We start from the raw sequence: 24,651 nt of genomic DNA on the forward strand, positions 1-24,651 counted from the left end.
ATATAGACTGTTATAACGATTCCAATAAAAATAACATTATCGTTTCCGATTTGAGTGGTAACGACGAAGAATTATTTAATAATGCCAATGGTTTTATTGAGTTGTTTAAAAGAGAGTACGGGGAGTCTATTCCTTTTATTGACAGTTATCGAATATCGGATATCACATTGTTCGAGCTCTAAACTTAAGCTGATAAAATATTTATTTTTAACAATTTAAAGACAATTCAGGAGTTGCTTTCTTCCTTCTCGCGCATTAAAATATTTTTACGATTTGTGCTGTAGATCAAGTCTTAAAATGTTGTGCCTTTTATGTGGAAGTTAAATCTTTGAATAAAAAAAGCCTTTCTGAAAGATGATTGCTTAAAGGTTAATGGTGACAAGTTCGCTTACAATTTAGAAACGAATGAACTACACAAGTTTAATAGTTTTTTAGACAAATTCAGCAAAAAAATTAATTGGTACAATTGCTAATCATACGAATAAAAGTTTAGTAATGAGAATATTGTCTTGAAATTGTCAAGGAACGTTGGACTTGATAGTGAATTACTGAGTTTATATATTTTTCAAAATTATGATTTAGTTGCTTTCACTGAGAATTGGTTAACTAATTTCTATAAACAGGTCTTTTCTTTGTTGAATCCAGATTTATAAAAATAAATCTAGATTCAATACGAACAAATTTTTAGCAAATACGAAAAATTTGCTAAAAAAATCAATTGGTTCCAAATAGACTCTCACAACTGCCGTAAATAATCGGGATATATTTTGGATATAATTATGAATAATTTGGCACTAGAGGGAGGCGTTAGGCATCATCTCGTATTAAATTTAATAATAATAATTAATTAATTTGGAATAAACTAGAAAAAAAAATCTGCTTGAAGCAGGACCCGAACCCACATATCCCGCTTACCATGCCGCTATGTTGCCAGTTACGCTACCAGGACCTTCGGCCCGATCTCCTCTTCCAGGGTATACAAGCCTAATGCATAACCTTCGACGTTTAATACGGACCAATTCTTTTCTTCCAGTTTATTCTAGCTTATTTACAATTGACTCTAGCCGGCCGTATGGCGGTCTCATTCTTGCAGTTTCCCATAAACTAGGTTTTTTGCAAATGTTGTTTAACTCCGACGATCTGAGAGTAATTAGATTTAGTTGCAGGAAGAACTTCTATTCACTTAATTATAGCTTGATAATTGTTCTTGTTTATTTGAGAATAGATCTTTATGACGTATTGTTAGCTAAAATGGAAGATTTGTTGAGGAATTTTTCTCGGGGTAATATAGTTATTTCAAAAGACAGAACCAAATTTTACGCTGACTTTAATACTAATAATTTAATATTAAACCAAAGAGGAAAAGGATTTTTACAATTAATGAATTTATTTCACACTTTTGTAAATTTATTACATAGATCAGTGGTTTCCAAAGTGGTTCCTACGGACCCTCAGGGGTCCTTGGTACCACTTTGGGGGTCTGTGGCAAATAAAAGTTAATTTGGGGGTGCATGGATAACATCAGGGGGTCTGCGAAAAGTTTAATATAAAGTAAAATATTTGTGACCCATTTTCATTATTAGGATAGTTAAAAATAAATAGCAATAAATAAATTGGTAGCCATTTTTACATTATGAGTAAAATAAGTATATAGATACATAAAATACAAAATACAAGTAATGACAAGCATCGCACGGTGAGAGTCGAGCCGACCGCGGCCGCCTATCTATGCAGATTTGAACATGAACAGAATCTCGCCGTTACAATAACTTGTCTAAAATATGACACTAGGCGAGTTGTGCATCTGATCAACAATTTAATTCTGTTTTGTGCGTGATGTGAAGTACATACAACAAATTTCTCTATACAGCTTGACGAGGCAACTTTGCCAGGAAACGAAGCATTACTTTTAGCTTATGTAAGATTTGTAAAAACATAAGAATATTTCCCAAAAATTGTTATTTGCGAAATGTTTGGAAACTGATACAAAAGATGAAACAATATTTAATGAATTAGAAACATTTTTCGATGCAAAAGATATAATCTTGAGTAATATCTTCTCCGTTACTACTGATGGTGCTCTGGCAATGGTAGGACGACACCGAGGCTTTATGGCATACCTGAAACAAGCTAAACCAAATATATTTTCTGTACATTGTGTCATTCACCAATATCATTTAGTCGCCAAAAACCTTAGTGAACGCTTGCATGGCTCACTAGACTATGTCATTCGGGCAATTAATAGAATCAAAAGGAATGTTTTAAATGAGAGATTATTTGCTCAACTTTGTTTAGAAAATGATGAAGATTATAATCTTTTACTACTTAACACGGAAGTTCGTTATCTAAAGGTGCGTGTTTGGATCGATTTTATGCACTCTTTGATTCAGTGTTGGACTTCCTGGACAGCAAAGACAATGATTTGCGGCTCAATTTAATTAATTCAAAAAATGACAAATTTGGCAAATAAGTCATATATGTATGACTTATTTGCCAAATTTGATAAAACCAATTTGAAGTTACAAAGTGATCAATTAAATTTAATCAAATCTGAAAGTATAATATCTGTTTGTTGCAAAACGTTTTTTATAGAAACAAAACTTGGGGAGAGGAGAATGCTCTCAGTTTCCAAATCTTCCAAAATTGCAAAAACGAGATGATGATTTGCTTGTTTATTGTCAACACTTAACGGTTCTTCATTCTGACCTCAGCCAAAGATTTGAGTATATTCTTCACTTGGGCATCCCCGATTGGGTGTTGGACCCTTTTGCAAGTAGACCCACAAACTCAGATGAAGCCATACTAATACAGGAGGAACTTATTGAATTATTCACAAATGAGGAGCTAAAACCAATGTTTGAACAAGGATACCACAAATTCTGGTTACGAAAACAGATACCAATTTTATATCCTGCATTATGGGCCACTGGAAAGAAGCTGTTGATTGCTTTTCCATCTTCCTATTTAGTAGAGCATGGATTAGCACAGTTATGAATCTCATCACGAAAAAAAATCGACTGCAAATTAGTACTTGTGGAGAATTACGAATGTTACTCACAAACATCGAGTCGAACCTAAATAATCTCATATCATCTCATCAGATTCACTCATCTCATTAAAAAATAACGTGCTTTTGTATTTTAAAACAAAATTTATAATTTGAATAAATACTACTTTAAATATAAAAATGTTTTGTTTATACAGTAGAACCTCGATTATCCGGACTAATTGGGAATGAAGGTAGCCCGGATAAGGAAAAATCCGGATAATCGAAACAAATACTTCAATGTCTTTTAATGATAATACAACACGTTTTCTTTTCGATGACATATCGGTAATATTAAAAGTAAGTAATGTATTAAATTGTGATCAAATTTTCAAGAAACAAACGTTTGTATTGAATTTGGACTACTACTGACCAACGCTAACAGACTACCTATTGTTTAAAAGGCAAGAAGACGGATTTTATAAAATAAAAAGCAAAAGTTGAAACTGCGTTTTTATGAATAAACATTTGACAAACTATCGTTTTATGACGAGTAACATTTTTTCGTCGCGTTCGCGGCTTTTAAGTAATGCATAAACCTTCGAGGCGTAAGGCCCTTCGGACCGCGAGGCATAGGTGGTGGTCCACATTTCCCATACTCCGCCCTTGGTCATAAAAATGATGTAATTTGAATATAAATTATTTATAAATACGTATGTGAAGTTATATTTTTATTATGACGCAAAATATATTTAAGAGTTTACAACCACTGTGCTGGGTGAGACGTCGTTGAAACAAAAAAGTTATCCATTCCATCACGTACAGTACATAAACAGTATCATAATTCGCCAAGTGCAAATCAGCAAATTCGTAAAATTTTTGTTTATTTTGAACAATCCGGATAATCGAAAATTCGGATAATAGAGGTCCGGATAATAAAGGTTCTACTGTACTTTATTTTTACGTTACCATTCACCATTCTAGAAATCAAAGTTAAATTTGAAATTTTACTATAATGTAGTTGTATAGAGTTATTTCGCTTGGGGTTCATGGTCAGGTTTTTGCTATGAGAAGGGGTCCGTGGGCGTAATAAGTTTGGGAACCACTGACATAGATTATTAGAGTTTAGAGTTTTTGATATTTTTAATTTTGATGATTTTCTGATTTTAATATTGTTTGGAATTACGAAGGATAGTGTATTGACTCAGAAACTTCCAAAAATTCGCTACATATGGAAGCAATAAAAATTGAATAATTATTTATCTCTGATCAGTTCGATATATATTACGGTTAAAAGGACCTTTCTGTTGCATGCGCAGAGTTACTATGATGAACTATTGATGACCTTGTTAACTTCAGCTTTACCATGTAGAATGGTTAAGAAAAATTTGTTTTTATTATCATTTGAGAAACAATGATTTGATCCTCAATATCTACGTTTAAAGAAAACAAAGAACCGAGTATTACTAAAGTTTCGTAGAAATAAAACTAGAAATGTATTGGACGAATACTGAAAATTAAATAAAAGCTATAAGTCACTATGTAAGGCGAAGAAAAAGTTACTCTTGGCCAAAATAAACTCACAACTATTGAATACTAAAAATAATAAAGATTTTTGATCATCAGTTAATAAATTTCTAATTGATAAATCCTGTGAGAATGCTATCACCTCCTCGGATTGGATGAATTATTTGAGAAAGTATTTCGCTGGACCTAATACAGTAATTTATATTGATTTAAGCTTTGTAATAATGTTTTTTCTTTTGTATGATCCTATCACTTTAAGTGAGTTAAAAACTGTAATCAGAAAATTTAAAACATCTAATTCTCCAGGTCTTGATAACATAAGGAATCAAACGATAAAATACATTTCTACAGAAATATTACTAGATATATTGAATATGTTTCATTCGTTTTGGTCTAGTTGCTCTTTTTCTTTATTTTGGAAACAATTGCTTTAAGGATGATTTATAACAGGGGAAGTGGGCAGACGACAACTAATTATGCACCAATTGCTTTAAGCCTATTTAGAAAGGTTTTTTCAACCATATGGAAAATCGTCTCCGGAATTGGATGAATGAATTTAATATTGTTACACCTCTCCAAAGAGCATTTATTAAAACCAGAGGTATCAAATACAATTTGTTTATTTTGGTTGGTGTTATTCAAATATAACTGAAAAGTGGAAAATTATATACTGCTTTTATTGATCTCAAGAAAGCTTTCGATACAGTCGATTGTGCTTTGTTATGATATAAACTTAAGAGTATCGGTGTTTCTGCGTTTTTCGTTAATTTACTTAATAGTCTCTTCTCTAATACAAGATATCTTTTAGAGGCTTTTTCATTTTGTACTGATTTTGTTCAGACCAATAGAGGAAAACCATTTGGAACTTTAAGGACTTTAAGGAACAGACTTTAAGGAAAACCATTGATTACTTACTATCCTTTTATTTTGTTTTTGGATGACCTTCCTGGCCTTCTGAGAGATCAAAGCTAGTACTAATATATGTACTGTACTACTGCACATATATGAATGTAGCTAGTTGTACCATATGTGTGTGTGTGTGTGTAGTTTATACCATAGAAGATAAAATATGTGCGTATACGTATACATTTTATTAAATGATCCCATACCATTCAAAGAATGCTTTACGATGATAAAGCTGCAACGTTGGCAGTCTTAAAAGATATTATGCTGCAAGCACGAAGAATCACGGGGAACAGTTGCTGTCAGCCGTTGAGCACACCGTGCATTGTGCTTCGTCTTTTAATTTCACACCTAAACGATAGGGAAGACATTAAACTACTTCCCTGCATCGCTAGGCAATCTATATATTACGTATCGATATGTCACCATGATACTTTTTTACAGTATTTCTGTTGCTTCGCTTGAAGACCATTTACTCCGTAGCGGACAATTTCGGAACTAAAATTTTTCTTTGCAAAATCATTTTCCGCATCCTTTCAATAGTGTATATACAAATTTCAATGTCAATCGGTACACAGTTCTCTGAATAAACCGACTTCAGTTATGATCACCCCTGTATTATAGATGTTATAACAATTAATTCGATAAATGTGCTTATGGCCATTGTTTTCTTACGAAGTGCTGGTTAAATGACTGAATCACAATATATCATGTAACAATGAAATGTCATTTTTAATTCATAAACTTTTACGGCTTTTATATTGAAGATATTTTGAATATTAATAGCTCATGTTGTCTTAAATTAATTCATTTGTTGATATTAACAAGAAATAAAACCGATTATTTAAATTTTCTGTTGGCAAAAAATAAGGAGCTAGACAACAAATTTGACTGCATTTTAATCATTTTATTCGTTTTAAGTTACTTTTGGATTAAAAATTAATTATATATCGTTATACTTGAAATTTAATTTACGGATTTATTTTTCATTTAAAGTAAATTTTGTTAAATGTGAAATATATTGTTCTCTGTCAATTAATAAAATTCACAATCTTCATATACACAAGAAGCCGCAGGTAACCTTTAAGAAAAAATTATCTCATTAAAGTTTTTATTTCTAAAATATATAAATTTAGATAATTAAAAATATACTTACGATAATACATATTTAACGCATTTCTTCGAGCATTCGGAAAATTTAAATTTATTAGCAGCATTTCTTCGATCTCCCATAATATAACCGTCAGTTTCTGGACAATCTGATGCTCCTGGATTTCCAGCAGGTCCGTCTTCGGGTCCTTCCCCGTCGTGAGGACTTCCAAGTCTAAAAAGATTTTTAATTATTCTATTTCAATTCATAATATCTTAGCATTTAATGTAATATTTTAAATCACTTACAAATGAGCTGATTCATGAGCTACTGTATCAACTCTTTCGTTGTACCGTGAATCGTCTAGAGCGAGGCCAACTTTCAAACATTTGCTACAAACCTTGCCTTGATATGCAATACCTGCAAAACAAATTGACTTAAAATTAGGTAAAGAAAACTACGATATAAGGTAGAAGTGAATAGGAATATGTTTACCTGCAGTATTAAAATCAACTGTACCATCATCTTGTAGCTCTCCCAATTTTCGTCTAAATCATATACTTATATATTAGTCGACGTCTAATCTATATAATATACCGATAGAAAATACTTACGCAACAATGAGCATGATAATGTCAGCATCTTTAGCCAAACCTGTAGCATGTTTACAGTAATATTTTCCCATATGGTCAAGTAATACATCAGGATTAAGATGTTCTTCGTGTCCCGGAATTGCACCTTGTTCGATGTATGGTGGTTCCGATTTTTTCTGTAATAATGAATAAAGATAAATAAATCTAATTAAACCTAACTGGATAGATTATGCATTTTCCTAAATTACCGTAAATGATGTAATTCCGAGCAAACGAACTTGAATTCCCATCTCAAACGTATCAAATAGGTTTTGTACCTAAATTATGAATAGCAAAAAGACAAAAAAAAATTATAAATTATAATCCAAAATTAAATTATTATAATCTAATAGTTATATTAAACTTAAAAACGTATGTCTATATCTTACCCCAGTATACATAAGAGTTATGTATTCCGTCAGAGCTTTTTTAGTGTTGAATCGTTTCGTAAAAGTACTTTCTGTGACTACTAGATATTCCACAACAATGCACTTATCGTCTCTGGACATTCTGGCAACCTTATCCATTTCTTCGTTAAAATCCATAGGCATAACTGGAAAATTTCAAAATTTTATTAAATGTCAAAACCTAAGCTGAGAACTATTAATTAACAATGAAAAAGAGTTTAAAATGTATACTTCCGTCTTTGAAAAAAGACTTTTCGTCACTTATAACTTCCACAATCTGATGTGGTATTTTCCCATCTTTAACCATTCTTCCGGACTCATGCGGTGCAATTCTCAATTTTGAATTAACAATTCCTTGCTAAAAGTATGAACAGATAATATAAATGAAATTTTTACGTATGATATACACAAAAAATTACTCGTCGTAATAATTACAATAGTGACAGGTCCTTCTTCGTCAATTAGAAGAGCTGCTCCATTAGCGCTGTCTCTGTAGATTCTTCTTTTCAAGTCTTCTACGTCGACCTTAAAACATTTAGTATTTTATAAGTTTCAGTAAAGTTATTATTTTTATTGAAAAATATAATTTTAAATTAATACAGAAATAGCATTTTTAGCGGGTCTTTTCTTTTTAGGCTTCTTCTTCCGCCTTAATTACATTAATTGGACCTTTTATCAAATGTTATTATGACTATGATTCTGCTCACATCAAGGGAATAATTTCTGCGATTTTTCGAGTGGAAGACCGTATAAATGTGTAATTTAAAATGTCTATCTTACCAAGTGGCGTATTTGATTGTTTTCGTCAAGAAGGGCGAAATTTTTCGCCAATATGTCGCCGGCAGGTTCCAGTTTCAGTTCTATGTCTTCATTCAGTGCTCGGAATTTGACCGTTTTCACTCCAGATCTCGATGTTTCCACAGACGGAAACACCACGTCTACTCGTCCTGTATCGGAAATATATGAAAATCTATTCAAAACTTTATTCTGTTACATTTTTATTTTAAATAATTATATTCTCACAGTTAAAATATTAATAATAATAATCTTACCACTTGGAATGGCCGAAACGACTGCAAGAAAGAAACTACTTATAAGATAGAAGATCATGGTTGGTGATGGCAATAGCAATTCTTCTTTCCTATTTATAGTGAATAGAATGACGTGAAAAATGTATATTATTGTAATTAATTCATTACTCATCCTACTCCAATTGTTAGTTTCCACCTGTATCAAATTTTAGAAAGCTATTTATTGTTAGAAAGTCATTAATGTATTATTATTATTATTTTAAAATATCTTTTATTTGTACAAACTAATTCCAAACTCATAAAAACTATTTACGCATTCTTCATATAGAATCATATAATTTTTATTTTCTTGTAATTTACAATAGTTTATAAGAAGTTAGTGCTTTGAAAGTGTAAAACACGTTGAATGAATTAAGAATTTTCGCAAGTCTCGGATATTATTTAAACTTGTAATGAAATTTCAAACATTTCTTAATTTTGATTGGCAGAACATTTTAGTAGTTACATAGTCTCTATCATATTCTAACGATTGGGCTGAAATTTCTTCAAATATTTATGAAATTATTTCAAATGGCTTGTTTGTCATTAGCTTCATCTCTCGATAAATCACTTCCTGTTCAGGTATTAATACATCAAAATGATCATTACAGTATATCTATTTCCATTAAACCTTAGTCTCACCACCTTTGAAGTTTCCTTTCCAAAAGAGTTATTTAATTTATGTCCTATATAAATTTCAAATTTACACACAAATAATTTTGACGCTGCATGTAATTCGACAGTGGACACATAAGTGTTCAATCGTCCCATCTCATTTTTATACTTTTTCACAGATTTGTGAGGATTACCGTTAGATGTTGCTGTAAATGCTCTAAATTCCTGTCACTTATCAGCCACATACGAAACAAGCCTATTCGTTACTCTTATTTGATCCGAAACAGTACCATATTCAACGTACGCTATGTTCGAAAAGAGGCAGTTACCATCTCCTTTTATAAAAATCAAAAATGTTGTACCCTACTAAAATACAGTTAAAAATAAAAAATTGCATCTAAAATAGTACAGTAGAAGCTGAGTTCTTTAGGATAAGCCTTAATTCTTTCTCTCTCCCCCTCGGGGGGAATTTCGAAAAATCCCTTCTTAGTGTGTTCTCATCAGTTTTATTCAGTTTTATTAACAGAATATTTAAATAATTTTCATATTATTTAGTTCTTATTATTTTTAAAATCGTTTGAAAAATTGATAAGATAGTGCAGTTCATATCCAGTTTATCACTGACTTGCTTTATACGTTTGTAATTAGCAATACTCGTAATTAAATTTCTCTTTTCACAATTTTTCATATTTTATGAGTTTATTTTATTTATAATTGTTTTAAGTTTGAAACTATATTTTTATTTTTCTTGTACAGTAACATTTTAATTTTTATTGATAAATAAAAATTAAATGTCAAAAACTAGAAATTGCTGTGATAGTTATTTCTATCACAGCTGGTCACGTATTGTAAAGAGAATTTATTTAATTATTCTAAATATAAATTAATTAAATAAAATTTCCTTTGCAGTATATTTTAAATGGTCTTATTTACTGAATTAAATGCGTTTCCATTTTATTGTTTCGTTGTTTATTTGAATATAAGATGGCATTATTATTTTACTGTCTTAAAATCTACTTCTAGAAGTTTTGTGATATTGCTCACTTCTTCGATTTCTATAAGTATCCTTAATCAGATAAATGAATGTAGAACATTTTAAATCAATTTTGCTTTTGAAAATCTTCCACTCTGGCACTTCGAACATTTTATCAGAAATTTCATGTTTTTCTGTATCTGGTTATAAATCGATAGCCAACTTTTGGTGCAGTTTTACGTACAGACAGTCCATCAGTTTTAAGTTTCCATATTAAATTCATTTCATTTACTGAAATCTGTTTTACACGGCATCTTGCCTACTATTACTAGTTTTTTGAGTTTTAAAAAAATCTCATGGTTTTTCATTTCATATTATTTGATTTATTCATGTTTGTTATTAGTCTATAAACTATTAAGATTTAATGTATCATTTTGTCAGCTACTTCCAATTTCTCGATGTTAGAAAGCCAAAGACAGCCGGATGGCTGAGAGATTGAAGTATCAGCCTACGATTAGGGTGAACTAATCGTGGGACCGGCTGAACTGCTTGTTTTTAAAAAAAAGTTTTTTTAGTGCCTGCAAGGCAGCCTCTTTAAAAAATTCAAGTTTGACATATCCAGCTATGTAGCTAGTCTATTCTGAAATATTACCGGCATATAATCGCCATATCGTAGAGACGCATTCTTAGTGGGGCCTGAGACATCAGTAAAGACTGTTAGGCTCGTCATCTCAGGCTGATAAATAAAAACTACCGTGTCCAACAAAATACTGTATAAAATAAAAAAACAGCTTCCAGATTATTCTACTAAAACTCTTGTGTTCTCCACGAAATTTTCTGCGGTAGCTTTATTTACCCATGAACTTTGATGGAAATCTACTGTGAAATCCGACCTGTGTGCAAACCGATTTTTCACTTTCCACCTAAACTTTCGACATATTTTACATAAAACTATCACCTTACCGTTAAAATAACATCGTTAGAAAAAAAATCAAATATCTCATCAACAACGATAGAAAGTTATAACTTTCCTCTTTAATGTAAACATTCAACCATCTAACAATGTCATTCTCATATTGCAAGACTTAAAGTTTACAATTAACGTCCGATTTCTTTACTTTATTATGGTCCCGGGAACACCTTTCGACCTCCACACCTGCTAAAATAACCTCTAGCTCTAATAACCCGTCCATCACATGACATTTTTCCCAGGCTAAATTAATAAAAGCCCGCATCGCCCCCCCTCAGAGGAGTCTCTCACAAGTCGGACTATACTAAGGAGTGATATCGTCGAGCTATCTTTACTCTGTGCGGTCTACGAATCTCAGTCGCGATTTCTATAACACTGTGCCCCATCAACACGAAGATTGATACGAATCTTCGTGGGAATTAGTAAGACGTATGATATCAAGCGTGTAAACTCCTTCTCGGCCCCTTAAACTTGTACTCGGAAGTTAGGAGAACTCGAAGTTATGTTGATTTTTGTAATTGTAAACGTCCTTTTTGTTATTCAATAAATTTTTGATTTTCTTGTTAAATAGTTTCCTTTGCTCGTTTATTGCCGACGCCTTTCCGACGACCCCTCTCTCCTCCTCCACTCGACCTGACAAAAAGAATCCCGACCCTTCGGGATAGTAAACGTAACCAAGCCATCCACTGACGATTGGGCAGTTTTCACCAAACTGGTGCCGACAAAAAGAGGTACGACCTCTTCATACCTCCGGCGTCCCACACTACCAACTTGGATTATCTATTGAATTCACCATACTTAAATCTAACAGTCTCATTAACCCAACTGTTTTACGATCCCTTATGCGGCAGAATAACGAGATTGTAATTATGCAGATTGAAACGAGCAATTCTTTATTTTGACGTCGTCACAATGCCGGGCTGCAATTTTTAATCATATTTTTAATTAATTTCATCTAAAACATATGCACTCCGCCTCAAATTAGTACTGTAGTGTTTTGCCCCTGTACATCACACTTTTCCGTTAGCTACAGAATCGTGCCAATCACCTACTTAGCTCCTTTCAGAAAAAAGTTTTGAATTGAAATAAGGTGACTTCCGGTTTGCATCGGATGTTTATGTACAATTATTCTAGGTTTCCTGTCCTTTCGGTTTACACATTTGGTCTCGGATTTCATCTTCCAAACTACCTTCTCGAGATTAAGGAAAGACAGACGGACGACAGTGGGAATTTATAGTTTTTTGGGCTGCAATTTGAAAAAATTGCAGCCCAAAAACGGAATAATAAAGATTAGGCGAACTATCGAAACACTAGTCTAAAGAATAGATTAGATTATATTGATATCATTATTCAAAACGTTATATATATATTAAATTGACTTATGTTCAAATATAAACTCTATACGCACTCTATTTATTCTTAATATAATTTATATAGTCAGAAATACAGTCTTAATGCATACAATTGTCATTTCATTAAATACTGTACTTTACTTTTTATCGGTAAAAAAAACAAAGCACACAACAAATTTGACTGCATTGTTAATTATTTTATTCGTTTTAAGTTATTTTTAAATAAAAGATTATATGTTTCAAATACAATTGACGCTTTATTAATTTACAATAATAATTTTTTGGGTTTGAAATACACTATCATTTACCAATCAACTTCTTCATGTCAACTGGATCGATAACTATAACTAAATACACCAATCAAAACCTTGTTAATCCCAGTAAATAATTTAATGTAAGATTTGCTTCATGTCAACAACATTCTAAATTGGAATGCATAGAACTAATTTCGAAATTTTGAAATTTTTGAGGTAATATATTAATATATAAAATATAAAATTGAATAAATAAAAATTAGGTTGCCTATTGACACGAATATAATTAAAACCGATACAAATATAAGAAATAATTATATACCTCAAATACAATATTAACTAATTTATGCTGGTATTGCCTGTCTTTTCATAAAAACAGCGCCAAATTTTTCGAGTTTGCATTAAATTGTTTACTGGGATTTACAAGGTTTCCATTGGTGTATTTAGTTATATTTACCAATTACTAAGTTTTGCAGTCTTCAAATACACAAGAAGCCCGGGGCAGCCTTTTAGAAGAAATTAGTCATTAATGTATCTATATTTATTTCTGAAATATACAAATATAGATAATTAAAATTATGCTTACGATAGCAAGTATTCAATGCATCTCTTAGAACATTCGGAAAATTTATATTTTTTATCATCATCACTTCGATCTCCCATTATATAACCGTCAGTTTTTGGACAATCTAATGCTCCTGGATTTCCAGCAGGTCCCTTATTAGGTCCGTCGCCGTCGTGAGGGCTTCCAAGTCTGAATAATTATTAAAAATTTTGTTTCAGATTTAGAACGTTCTCCACATCTAATTTAATGTTTTAAATCACTTACAAATGAGCTGATTCATGAGCTACTAAAATAACTCTTTCAAAATAATCCGAGTTGTCAAAGGTAATGCCAACTTTGTTACAGTCACAAACCCCGGCGAGATATGTAATGCCTACAAACCAAATTTACTTAAAAATACATGCCATGAATTAAATGATAAAATAGATATAAACAGGATAATAATTACCCTCAATACTTAAGGAAAGAGTATTATCGTCTATTATCTTGGCCAATCTACGACTGAACAATATATATATATAATTACTCCAAGTCTAATATGTGTTATATTAAATTATACTAAAATGCCATATAAGTAGAAAAAATAAACGCCATAAAAACCTTTTAGCATCAAAAATAAATTAAAAATTTATTTATTAAATGCGAAGGTCTTTGGACATTTTCGATGACCATCTTTAGTCTACAGAAAATCGAATAAAACTGAATAGAACATATACTGTACAATGAAGAAATAAAATCTAATTATAAAATTAATTTAAATTCGTAAACATATAAATTAGGCATTAAACTGTAAAGTATAAAATTTATTTCTGGGTAATAGAAATGGAAAAAAAGTGCTCGTTGATACATAGGCCTTTCAAAGTGTACTTATAGATTTTTTGTAGACTGTCGATCAGACAAATCTTCGGTCGGTAAGATCCTTTTAAATGCCTGACTCCTTTCAAGAAGATTTGTATATTATTTTCACGACGAATCTAGCTAAGGTAATACTGTACATAAATCTATGCGTATGTTGTATTTGTGTTGTTGTATTACCAAGCTAAAGACATTCTTTTTTCCATTTCCAATGCCTGAAATAAGCAGTGAAACTGTAAAACATAAAGTTTAATTTACATGTAAACGTCTGTAAATTACTAATATAGTTTTTGGTTTCTTTAATAATTAAATTTAGTTTTTTATTTCGTCATTGTATTTGTTCTATTTAGTTTATTTTGATTTTCGATTGCCTGAAATTGGTCATTTTAAATTACCAAAATCGTACGCATTAATTGAACAAGCTGTTTATTTAATTTTTCCTTCCAAAAGGTCTTCGTAGAGTATATTTTGTTGTCTAATCTATATATAGGCTATCGATAATCTAATACTTGCCTAACAGAGAGCATAATGATATCAGCATCTTTAGCCAAACCAGTATAATGTGTGCAGTAGTAATTTAACATATTATTAAGTAAATTAAACGGATTGAGATATTCTTCAGCTCCCCGAATTGCACTTTGTTCTATGAAAGACGGTTCTGTTTCCTTCTGTAATTAAAAACGAAGGTAAATAACTAAGTCTTAATTACTGGATAAATTATTCGCTATTTCTAAATTACCGTAAATGATGAAATTCCGAGTACACGAATTTTTATTCCCATTTTAAGCGTATCGAATATGTTTTGCACCTAATTTTTAAATAGCAAAATCTCAGGGAAAAAAAAACAATTATAAGTTATAATTGAAAGTTAAAATATTTATGATTTAACTCAGTTATGTTAAATTTAAAAACGTGCAGTAATGTATATCATACCCCAAGATACAATATACTTATATATTGTGTTAGATATTTGTCACTTCGGAATCGTTTTGTAAAATTACTTTCTGTTACGGCCAAATATTCTACAACTATGCACTGATCGTCTCTGGCCACTCTCGCTACATTTTCTATTTGATCGTTCACATTTATACGCATGACTGAAAACAAATTCAATACATTTTCAAATTTCAAAAAAAAAGGCTTTGAACGATTAATTAATAATGGAAAAGTATTTCTTATTGGCTATACCTGAGTCATATCCAAAAGATTCGTCGTCACTTATAACTTCCACAATCTGATGCGCTATTCTTCCGTCTTCAGCTGATCTTCCGGACTCGTGCGGTGCGATTCTCAATTTCGAATTTACAATTCCTTCCTAAAAGTATATATAAATAATATCAATATAATAATCTCTATAATGATAGACACAATTACTAATTACTGAAATAATTACAATGGTGGCAGGTCCATCGTCGTCGATCTTTAGAGCTGCTCCATTAGAACTGTCTCTGTACAGTTTACTTTTCAACTTTTCTACATCGATCTTAAAACATTTAAATATTTTATAGTGAAATACTAAATTATCTTAATTATAATACAGTAAATACACTTAGATAAATTGAGTTAACGCGCATCATGATTTAGATAATAATGAATGAATGTCTATTCATTGTATTCTAAATGTCTTACCGAGTGACGTATTTGATTCTTTCCGTCAAGAAGTGTGAAGTTTTCCGCCAATATTTCGCCAGCGGGTTCTAATTTCAGTTCAATTTCCTCGTTTAAAGCTCGGAATTTGATTATCTTCACTCCAGATCGCGATGTTTCCACCGACGGAAACACCACGTCGACTCGACCTGTATATTAATATCAGAAGTTTAAGATAATTTATGTAAAATACCATTTAAATTATATTTTTATATTATCAAAATTGAATATTACAGTTAAAATATGGATAGTAATAGTAATAATAATAATAATCTTACCGCTTGGAATGGCCGAAACGACTGCAAATAGGAAAATACTTGCAAGATAAAAGATCATGGTTAGTTATAGCAATAGCAATAGTTTCATTTTATTTATAGAGACTGAAATCAAATGAAATATCTAGATTAGTATAATTATTTCATTTCTCATCCAATACCAATTGTTACTTTCCATCTGTCTCAAATTTTAGAATGTTAATTATTATGAAAAATCTACATATTTATTATTTTTTAATTACATTTTCAGTTGTATAAAGTAATATAAAATCTCATTAAAGTTATTTGGAGTTTCTTCATATAAAATCTTAATTTTTTTAAATGTTTTTCTACGTTAAAGTAAGCCTAGTTTGTAAAAGTGCAAAACATATTAAATAAACTAAAAAATTTTCCCATTGAGTTTCGAACATTACTTACTTGTAATGTCTATTTACCAATTTATAGAACTTATGTAGTAAAATAAAATTTAACACCTTCATAATTATTTTGTTTGTTAAATATTTTTAAAAATTTAATAAGATATTTTGAAATAATTCAAAATATTTTTACTTTTCCAGTTGTGATACTGTACATAACTGGGAAAGTATGACGATCGGACAAAAACATGACCCCCCATGATTTTTACACTTTAGGACCTAAATCATTAGGATACACCTTAGGAAACATCGAAAAATGTAAGAAAATTCAGGGGAATTTTTGTATATATGGATGTTAGTGTGTACGTGTTTATGCGGCACAATTTTTGATAAAGAGCTTATTAAGCTTTCTATAAAAAAATTTTTGAAATTTTGCAGGGAAAATTATGTATTAGAGGGATTGATGTTATTAAATTTTGTTGATTAAAGGTCGAGGAAGTGGAGAGATATTGGGAGCCGTGTACTAGGGCCGGACTTAATGACGATTTTACTCGTTGCTAGCATTTACAATTTTTTTTATAAAACTCATCCCCCAACTTCAAAATTAAACTTTCTGCCATTTTACAATAGTTAAATTATAAAAAAATATTTTAAAAAAATATATTAACAGATCGTGCCATCAAAATTTTAAATGTTGCCAGGAAAATTCTGCAACTCATTGCTGATTGTTTTCATTAATTTTTTTACTATACAACTGTATCTTGAAAATGCTGCCAGTTAGACTCTCCGGAACAACTGCAAGAAGAACAGTACATTTCACGAATATATTATGCTTTAACGCAAAAATTACGAGAGTGTTTTCAATAATTCCGAAGCCGATAGCGGGAGATAAAGATAAACAAACAGTTATAGAAATTTTTTAATACCATACAATACTGTTTAAAACATGTTTTGTTTTAAGTTTTACACAATTTTGTTGTTCTGTGACTGATTTATTCTATTCATAATATGATTCTCACATCATTTAAAGTTAATTAATTCGCGAATATATCTTATAATTTTTCGTATAAGTTATTAAGTTCATATCAATATTCTGTCTTCTTTCACGACAGACAAATTGAATTTGTAAAGAACAATACAATGATGCAATTGATTCAGGAATGGTTCGCAAAACTAATAATTACACAGTCCCGTGGCGGAATCACAATGTTGAAATGTATTCGATCGAACCTGGATCCGGAGACAACGGAGACTCGAATGTGTCAAACAAACAGCCTACAACCCATGATCAAAACTAAAGTTGTAGACTCTTTTTTATATTTAAATGAATAAGCGGCTTGATTGAATACTTTATAAATTGAAAGCACATGATAATGTATAGTATGATGCATTAAACTTTAGACAGTGAAAAGAGGTATGTTCTATTTGTTTTGTAGAAGGATGGATATACAAGATATTTACGAGCAATTATTTATTGTGACATGTCATAATGCCGGACTGCAATTTTTAATTATGTTTTTAATTTATTTAACTTAAAATATATGATCTCCACCTCAAATTAGTAATGTCTTGCTTCTGTACATCATACTTTTCCTTTAACAATAGAGTCGTGCCGATCATCTTTCTAACACTTTTTAGGTGAAATATTTGAATTTAAGTAAAGTTTCTTTCGGTTTACAGCGGACGTTCGTATACAGTTAATCGTGGCCTCTTACATCTATGGTTTGCATGTCTGTATCGGAAATCATCTAACTTCGTTATAGAGATTAAGGATAGACAGACAGACAAACGGACAAACGACAGTGGGAATTTATAAATCTACAATTTTTAAATTGCAGCTCAAAAAGCAAACTGAAGGAATCGCTTTATTTATTTTCTTTATATATATATTGGATTAAATGTTGCTCCCTGAAGCTTTGCCTACACTTTCTCTGGTATCGAAAGCGGCCTTAGTGCTATATACCAAAATAGAGGTCTTATACTATATTTAAAGCGTTTCTCAAAATCGCTTTGTTTAAACATTTCAATCTGTTTAGAGAATTACAATTTTTTAAAACGAAATAATAAAAATTATTAATTTTTAATTTTATATTTTATAATTGTTTACAAAATGTCCAAAACAATAAAAGCAGACAATGACTCTTATTGGTCAGATATAATAAACCAGCCACTTTCGATTTTTCGCAGTTATGCATATTTATAAAATAAACAAATTTATAATTAAAATCCCATTAATACCGCATAGTTTTATTACATTTTGAATAGAAAAGAATTTCTGTATCTTTACAATCAAAAAATATCGAGTTTAAAGTCGTAGATGAAAAGCAAAATTGATAATCTTTCTTTAGATTTTCACATTCTGTAACCGTTTGCTTGTAATTCAAATCATTAGAAAGTTTTCTTACAATCTGCAATAATAAAAAATTAAAAAATTATCATCATTAATTTATGGTAAATGTATTTTTATAACTTTATCCAAATAATAAAAGTTATATTTACTTTAAGAAAAATTTAATATTTTCGAGTGAACAAGTAGAAAACTTTCTTTGGTTGTTTCCGGAATCGTCTCCCATAATAAATCCATCAGATCCAGGACATTTCTCAGCTGTAGAACGGCCAGGCAGGCTTAATTTAATTCCCTCTCCGTCATGAGGACTTCCTATTCTATGAAAGTGAATTTTATGTGAAACAAGTATTATTAAATGTATTCGTATTAAGAAAGTAATTTACAGATGAGCTGATTCGTGAGCCACTGTATCAGCTGTATCTAAAAAATCCTTTAAGTCTACAGTTATTCCATATTTGCTACAAGGATCCTCCTAAATGTGCTACTCCTGCAAAGATTAATTTACATAATGAATTAATGCCATGAATAAAATATCCTCATTTTTGTGAATATTTTATAATAAATCGCCTACCTAATATACCATCAAAGATACTGCCGTCTTTATTTGTTGTACCAAGTGCTCTTCTAAAATAAATCAAAAGTAAATTTAAAGACCGATTTACACTTAAAAAAAGAGAAATAAAAAAGGGTGTAGTTCGCAAAATTTTGCTCATTACTCGCGACAGATATGGAAGTAATGTATAAGAAAGTTCTACTTTTAAATGCATCATATACAATTTTTTCCTCTCATATTTAACAATATAATAAAAATGTTTATTGACATTATTAAATATTAACAGTTTATCTTGAACAATAAGTCATTTAAGTATGTTTTCTAAATTATTTGAAGTACAGTACATATTTTTGTTTTTGAAGCATTTTAGGGTGAAATATATGTTCATGATCATTTCAAAATGTGGCTAAGAATGGTGGTAATTTCTTAAATAAAATGCAGACAGACATACAACTCTACGAGTATAACCATTTAAAAGTAAGAGCGAATTGGAACGTCGGAATCTTTGCCTTTAGCGTCTATGCAACAGAAACAACGAGCCACTCCATCACGTGATGGAGTCCTGATTTCATCGTTAATCGGGATAAGGTGTTCTGTATAACGTTGTAAATCGTTGATGTCAATAAATATAGTTAGAAATATAGATTCTCGATTCAGATAATGGTGTCTATTTGCCAAGAGGTGGAGATACGCGGAACTCAGTCTTTTGGGAAAGAGCCATGATGAAAAGTGTGGGTTTAAGGAATCCATTTCCTGATCGTGGAAAAAGATACAATAGGGACAAAGTCGAAGAAATCGCAGAAAGAGCTTTACTGAAAAAATAATCTTCTTAAAATAAACAAACGGCAGATTGTGCATGTTACAAACTTGAGTGACACATTTTGCAAAGAGTAAGTTAATATCAGCGCATTTTTCTTTTCTTTAGTTCGAGGGTAATAATTTGTGAAAATTAAAGAAAAAACAAAAAGCATAATTCTTGGTTTAGATTCTCAGAATTTATGAATGGTATTAATTATTTTCAGAATATTAAATCGAATACATACCTCGTACTAAGCATAATTATATCGGCTCGTTTTACAAGTTCATCGTCTTGACGTTTACAATAATAACTTGAAAAGTTTCCTAAAATATGATTTACATGAAAGATATCTTTTCCTGGAAATAAACTCTCTTTCACAAAAGCAGGTTCATTTTCATCCTACAGGAAACACGAAATCAAATGAATGCATATATGTAAATATATGATAGACGAATAAGTTAACATTAACACAACATTTTTCTTTTCTTGCGTTCCAGTGTAATAATTTATGAAAATTACAAAAAATAGAACAAGCATAATTGTTTCTTTCTGATTCATACAAGTATGAATCCGCTTTAAATATTCTTAGAAAATTAAATCGAATATATACCGCGTACTAAACACGAGGTATGTATTCGAGGTAATAGAAAGAAATACTTCTACCTTGTATTGTATTCAATAATACTTACCGTGTATGCTTTAACTCCAATTAACCGAACTTTCATATTCAGGTTCAGTGTATCTATCATATTTTGGACCTTGAATATTATTAAATAAAAGTATTAAACTCAAGTCGTTATTAATTCTTTATATTTTGTAGAACTTGGGATTATTTTGAAGCTTACTTTAACAAACATAGAGGCTAGATAGGCTTCGAGTTTTTCTAAATTTTCATACCGATTCGTAACTGTACTGTCCGTAACAATTAAATATTCTATTTCCACACATTGATCCTCATTAAATTCCCTCGTCTCGTAATCAGAAAATAAATTCAAATTGGAATTAAATACTGAAAATAAATAAATTCAGATGTTTACACGAAATAATACACCCTCTTTAAAAAGATATAAGGCGTATTTATATTTTTATTTACATACCTGCATCATTAAAACGCTTTGTTTCTACTAAAGTTTCTGTAATACGATGAGCTTTGATTCCATCTCTGACTGTATCTTGCGATTCATAAGGCTCGATTCTCAATTTGGAAGTTAACATTCCTTTCTGAAAAATTGCAAAAAATTTAACAAAAATATTCATTCGTTTTAGAAAATATTGTCTGAGGCTTTCATTAAAAAAAGAAAATTTAAAGAAATAAATTTACACAATAATTAACGAATAATTTCTTAACAAAAGCCAATAAACAATCTTAAATATTGTAAATAAACGCGTAGCCAATATATGACAGGTAAATTCGTTGAATTAATTGCATTTATTTCTTGTATTTTGACTTCATTTTTAACTTTATTTCCTTTTTAAATTATTAAATAAATGATTCGTTCGAGCCTCCATCAAAGAATGTCACGAACAGAATAATGTAGATGTTCTATGATCTGCAACATTATATAGATGAATATTGATTTTGTTAATCAGTTAAAATTAATCAAAATACTATTAATTCTCCTGCAAGATATTTAATATGAATTTCAATTTTGATTAAAGAAAGAATAATATATATTTTTTGACTATCAAGTAAATCTGCATGTAATTTATAACTTATTAAATTTAAAATAATTTTACTATGTTTTTAAATTTTACTAATTTTACTAAGTATTAATTGTTTTAAAATACTTTAAATCGACAAATCGTTCAAAATTATATTATTTTCAACAATAAACTTATTTTTAAACACGTACAATTTCCAAAGCACCTTCCTCATTGATGTACAGTGCAGCATCCTTTTCATGATTTCTAAACAGCTTCCTTTTTAAGTTTTTCACATCCTTCATATAGAACAAAATACACCAATGTTTACGTTATGATTAAAATACACATAAATTAATTTCTATTACTAAATTTACAAAATATTCGCCTGTAAAATGTAAACAAGAAATACGCACAGTTTTATGAATTTTTCCGTCTCCGTCCACAACAGTGAAATCATCGGCTATAACATCGCCAGCCGGTTCCAGTTTCAATTCTATATCGTTGCCAAAGGCACGAAGTGTCAGTATTTTCTGTCCAGATCTTAATGTTGCCAGAGATGGATAAGCTACCTCCGTTCGACCTGACACGTGTCAAACAATGGAAAATTCAATTAGTTTTATAAGGTATATTTTCTATATAATTTAGTTTATAAATTAATGAAGATAGGAAGTAAACACTTACCGGCAGGAATAGCCAAAACAGGAGAGCAAAATAGAACAACTATCATGTAACGAAACATGATTGATCGCATCAACACTTCAGGGCTTTTTATATGTGATGTCGTCTTTGTAGATAATAAATTATACGGTCATTGTAGGCAATAAAATTCGAGAAACATTTAGCCTTTTCTAAGTTATAATAATTTCCACATAGAATATATTAAGTTACGACCTCGTTAATTTTATAAAATATATTTTTATATAGATATATTTGTACCCAATATAGACAATATAGACAGTAATTATTTTTAATGATTATACGAACAACATTTTAAAAGTATTCTTACTTTTTAATGTGCGACTAAAGCTTTTGAAATTATATTACTTTTGAATTTGTCGTTAGTAAATATACAATTTAAAAATATAAAAGGATTGTTATCGCAATGCGAATAGTTAATTTCGAAATAATTAATAAAAGTCTTTCCATATGCTCTTTTTTAATGGAGCCATTCAGAATTTTTAATGCTAGCGAAATGACTGAAATGATGTTTATTGTCTGAATATTTTATTATTTATTGTTATTATAAACAGAAAATGTGCTGATAGTTGTTCTAAATTTTTAATATTAATAAATCTTACAAATATGAAATGGTGAGAAAATTGAGTTAGTTTCTTCGAGCAAATGTAGTTGCTGTCTCGATAATATTTAAACTTTTGCAGATGATTCAACACGCAAATAATATCAACTATTGTTTATTGTATTCATACGTATAATCATATTAAAAACGTTAGTCTTACATTTTGAGATAATTGTGGAAGAGTTACAAGGATTTAAAAACCAGTTAATGTTGCTTGACAATCGGTTTTATTTGTGTCGTTTAAAGATTTCAGCATATGAGACCCAAGCTGATTCCAAAGCTGGCTTAAATTTGAGATTGCGTTTAGAAACAGGGTCTGATTCCCACATCTTACAGAAAATATCAATAATTGCTGTATATTTTTATAAGTCTGTAAGCCGTCATTGCTGTTTTAGTGTTTATTCTATTCATAGTTTTTTTTTCTTCGCTGTTCTGCAAATTTTCTATAATCATTAATTCTAATTCCTAATTTGTGGATTTTTCAACGATGTGGTAGTCCACAATATGTTCATATTATCTTCTGTTTACATTCCTCCAACTTTTCACCGACCATTTTTTATTATATTATAGATACACCATGAAATTTCCGGCAATTAATGGTATAGAATTCCCTTTGAATCCGAATAAAATTACGGGAGAGAACTTGAAATTCCCGCGGTCGCTAGAGCAGTTTACTGGGCGACAACAAATGACGTTGTGTTTAGGTCATTTACATACAGCCACTTCTCACTTAACGATCACTCGGACGTAGGATGGAATCGCTCCAGCAATGAGAATTCCCTTTCTTAATCTTAGTCTTCGATAATTCTCGCAGTCGGTCAGTATTCGCAGAAGCGTTCGCAATTTCCAATATTTCATTTATAAATTTGTACTGTACAGTACATGGAATAATATGGGACTGGAAATTTGCAAATAAAAAGTTAGTTAATTTCCATGCCAACAGATGACGTTGGTGCGCTAAAAAACGAAAATACTTCGTAAAAAAATAAGTGTAATCTTTATTTTACGTTTTAGTGATTTAATGTATTACGTTTCCAATAAATTTTACATACTAATGCTTCGTATATTCAATATTTCAACCTTTAGTAAGAAAGATGCTGGAAACATAACACGGCATGGTCCACAGTTACTCGAAGCATGTTTTGAAAAATGGCAGACTGACTCGTGTTTTAACCTGTCCTTCAGCCCAGCAAATAATTAAACATTACCTTGGTAAATTCGACTTTTCAAACCACCTCATAATAAAAATTTCTACTGTTTTGGCAAAGGTATTTCAATAGCAAAGCTCATTATTCCTGCAGATACCGACACTTTCTTCTAACAATTACAGGGAAAACTTCAAGCTTTATAGAGTGCCTCGTGCGACTCTTACGTGAGACTGGCTGTAATACACTAACACGAGAAATTGGAATATTGTAACACGTTTTCTTCCACCAACCGTGTAATGATGTGAAATTCAATCATTGCTGGTTTCTTAATTTTTAGGTAAACTAAGAAACAAGCAAAAAAAACGTAATTTCGAAAATATTTCCTA

At 30.5% G+C, this 24,651-nt stretch overlaps 3 protein-coding genes and 1 pseudogene across 3 annotated transcripts; 1 reads left to right on the plus strand and 3 right to left on the minus strand.

Annotated features, from left to right (window-relative positions):
• Nucleotides 1-2,111: 2,111 nt before the first annotated feature.
• On the plus strand, nt 2,112-2,994 carry LOC111634072 (SCAN domain-containing protein 3-like). Its single transcript, XM_023378752.1, has 2 exons — nt 2,112-2,351; nt 2,593-2,994. Exons 1-2 carry the CDS (start codon nt 2,112-2,114, stop codon nt 2,992-2,994), a joined length of 642 nt encoding a protein of 213 aa, XP_023234520.1.
• A 3,420-nt stretch (nt 2,995-6,414) lies between these two features.
• LOC111634057 (venom metalloproteinase antarease-like TtrivMP_A) lies at nt 6,415-8,655 on the minus strand. The gene is made up of 11 exons (XM_023378740.1): nt 8,598-8,655; nt 8,326-8,492; nt 7,981-8,070; nt 7,777-7,903; nt 7,528-7,691; nt 7,348-7,416; nt 7,121-7,275; nt 7,002-7,054; nt 6,815-6,926; nt 6,573-6,740; nt 6,415-6,497 (listed from the first exon to the last, which is right to left on the minus strand). The coding sequence occupies exons 1-11, from the start codon at nt 8,653-8,655 to the stop codon at nt 6,452-6,454; spliced, it is 1,209 nt and encodes a 402-aa protein (XP_023234508.1). The 3' UTR covers nt 6,415-6,451.
• A 4,587-nt stretch (nt 8,656-13,242) lies between these two features.
• Nucleotides 13,243-16,182, minus strand: LOC111634058 (venom metalloproteinase antarease-like TtrivMP_A). The gene is made up of 11 exons (XM_023378741.1): nt 16,125-16,182; nt 15,829-15,995; nt 15,593-15,682; nt 15,388-15,514; nt 15,133-15,296; nt 14,939-15,007; nt 14,713-14,867; nt 13,793-13,845; nt 13,609-13,717; nt 13,366-13,533; nt 13,243-13,285 (listed from the first exon to the last, which is right to left on the minus strand). The coding sequence occupies exons 1-11, from the start codon at nt 16,180-16,182 to the stop codon at nt 13,243-13,245; spliced, it is 1,203 nt and encodes a 400-aa protein (XP_023234509.1).
• Nucleotides 16,183-18,708: 2,526 nt separating this feature from the next.
• LOC111634073 lies at nt 18,709-22,559 on the minus strand (annotated as a pseudogene).
• Between the last annotated feature and the right edge of the window lie 2,092 nt (nt 22,560-24,651).

This window comes from Centruroides sculpturatus, unplaced genomic scaffold, assembly GCF_000671375.1.
Source record: "Centruroides sculpturatus isolate CEXI.00-Female unplaced genomic scaffold, Cexi_2.0 scaffold701, whole genome shotgun sequence".
Classification (NCBI taxonomy): domain Eukaryota; kingdom Metazoa; phylum Arthropoda; class Arachnida; order Scorpiones; family Buthidae; genus Centruroides; species Centruroides sculpturatus.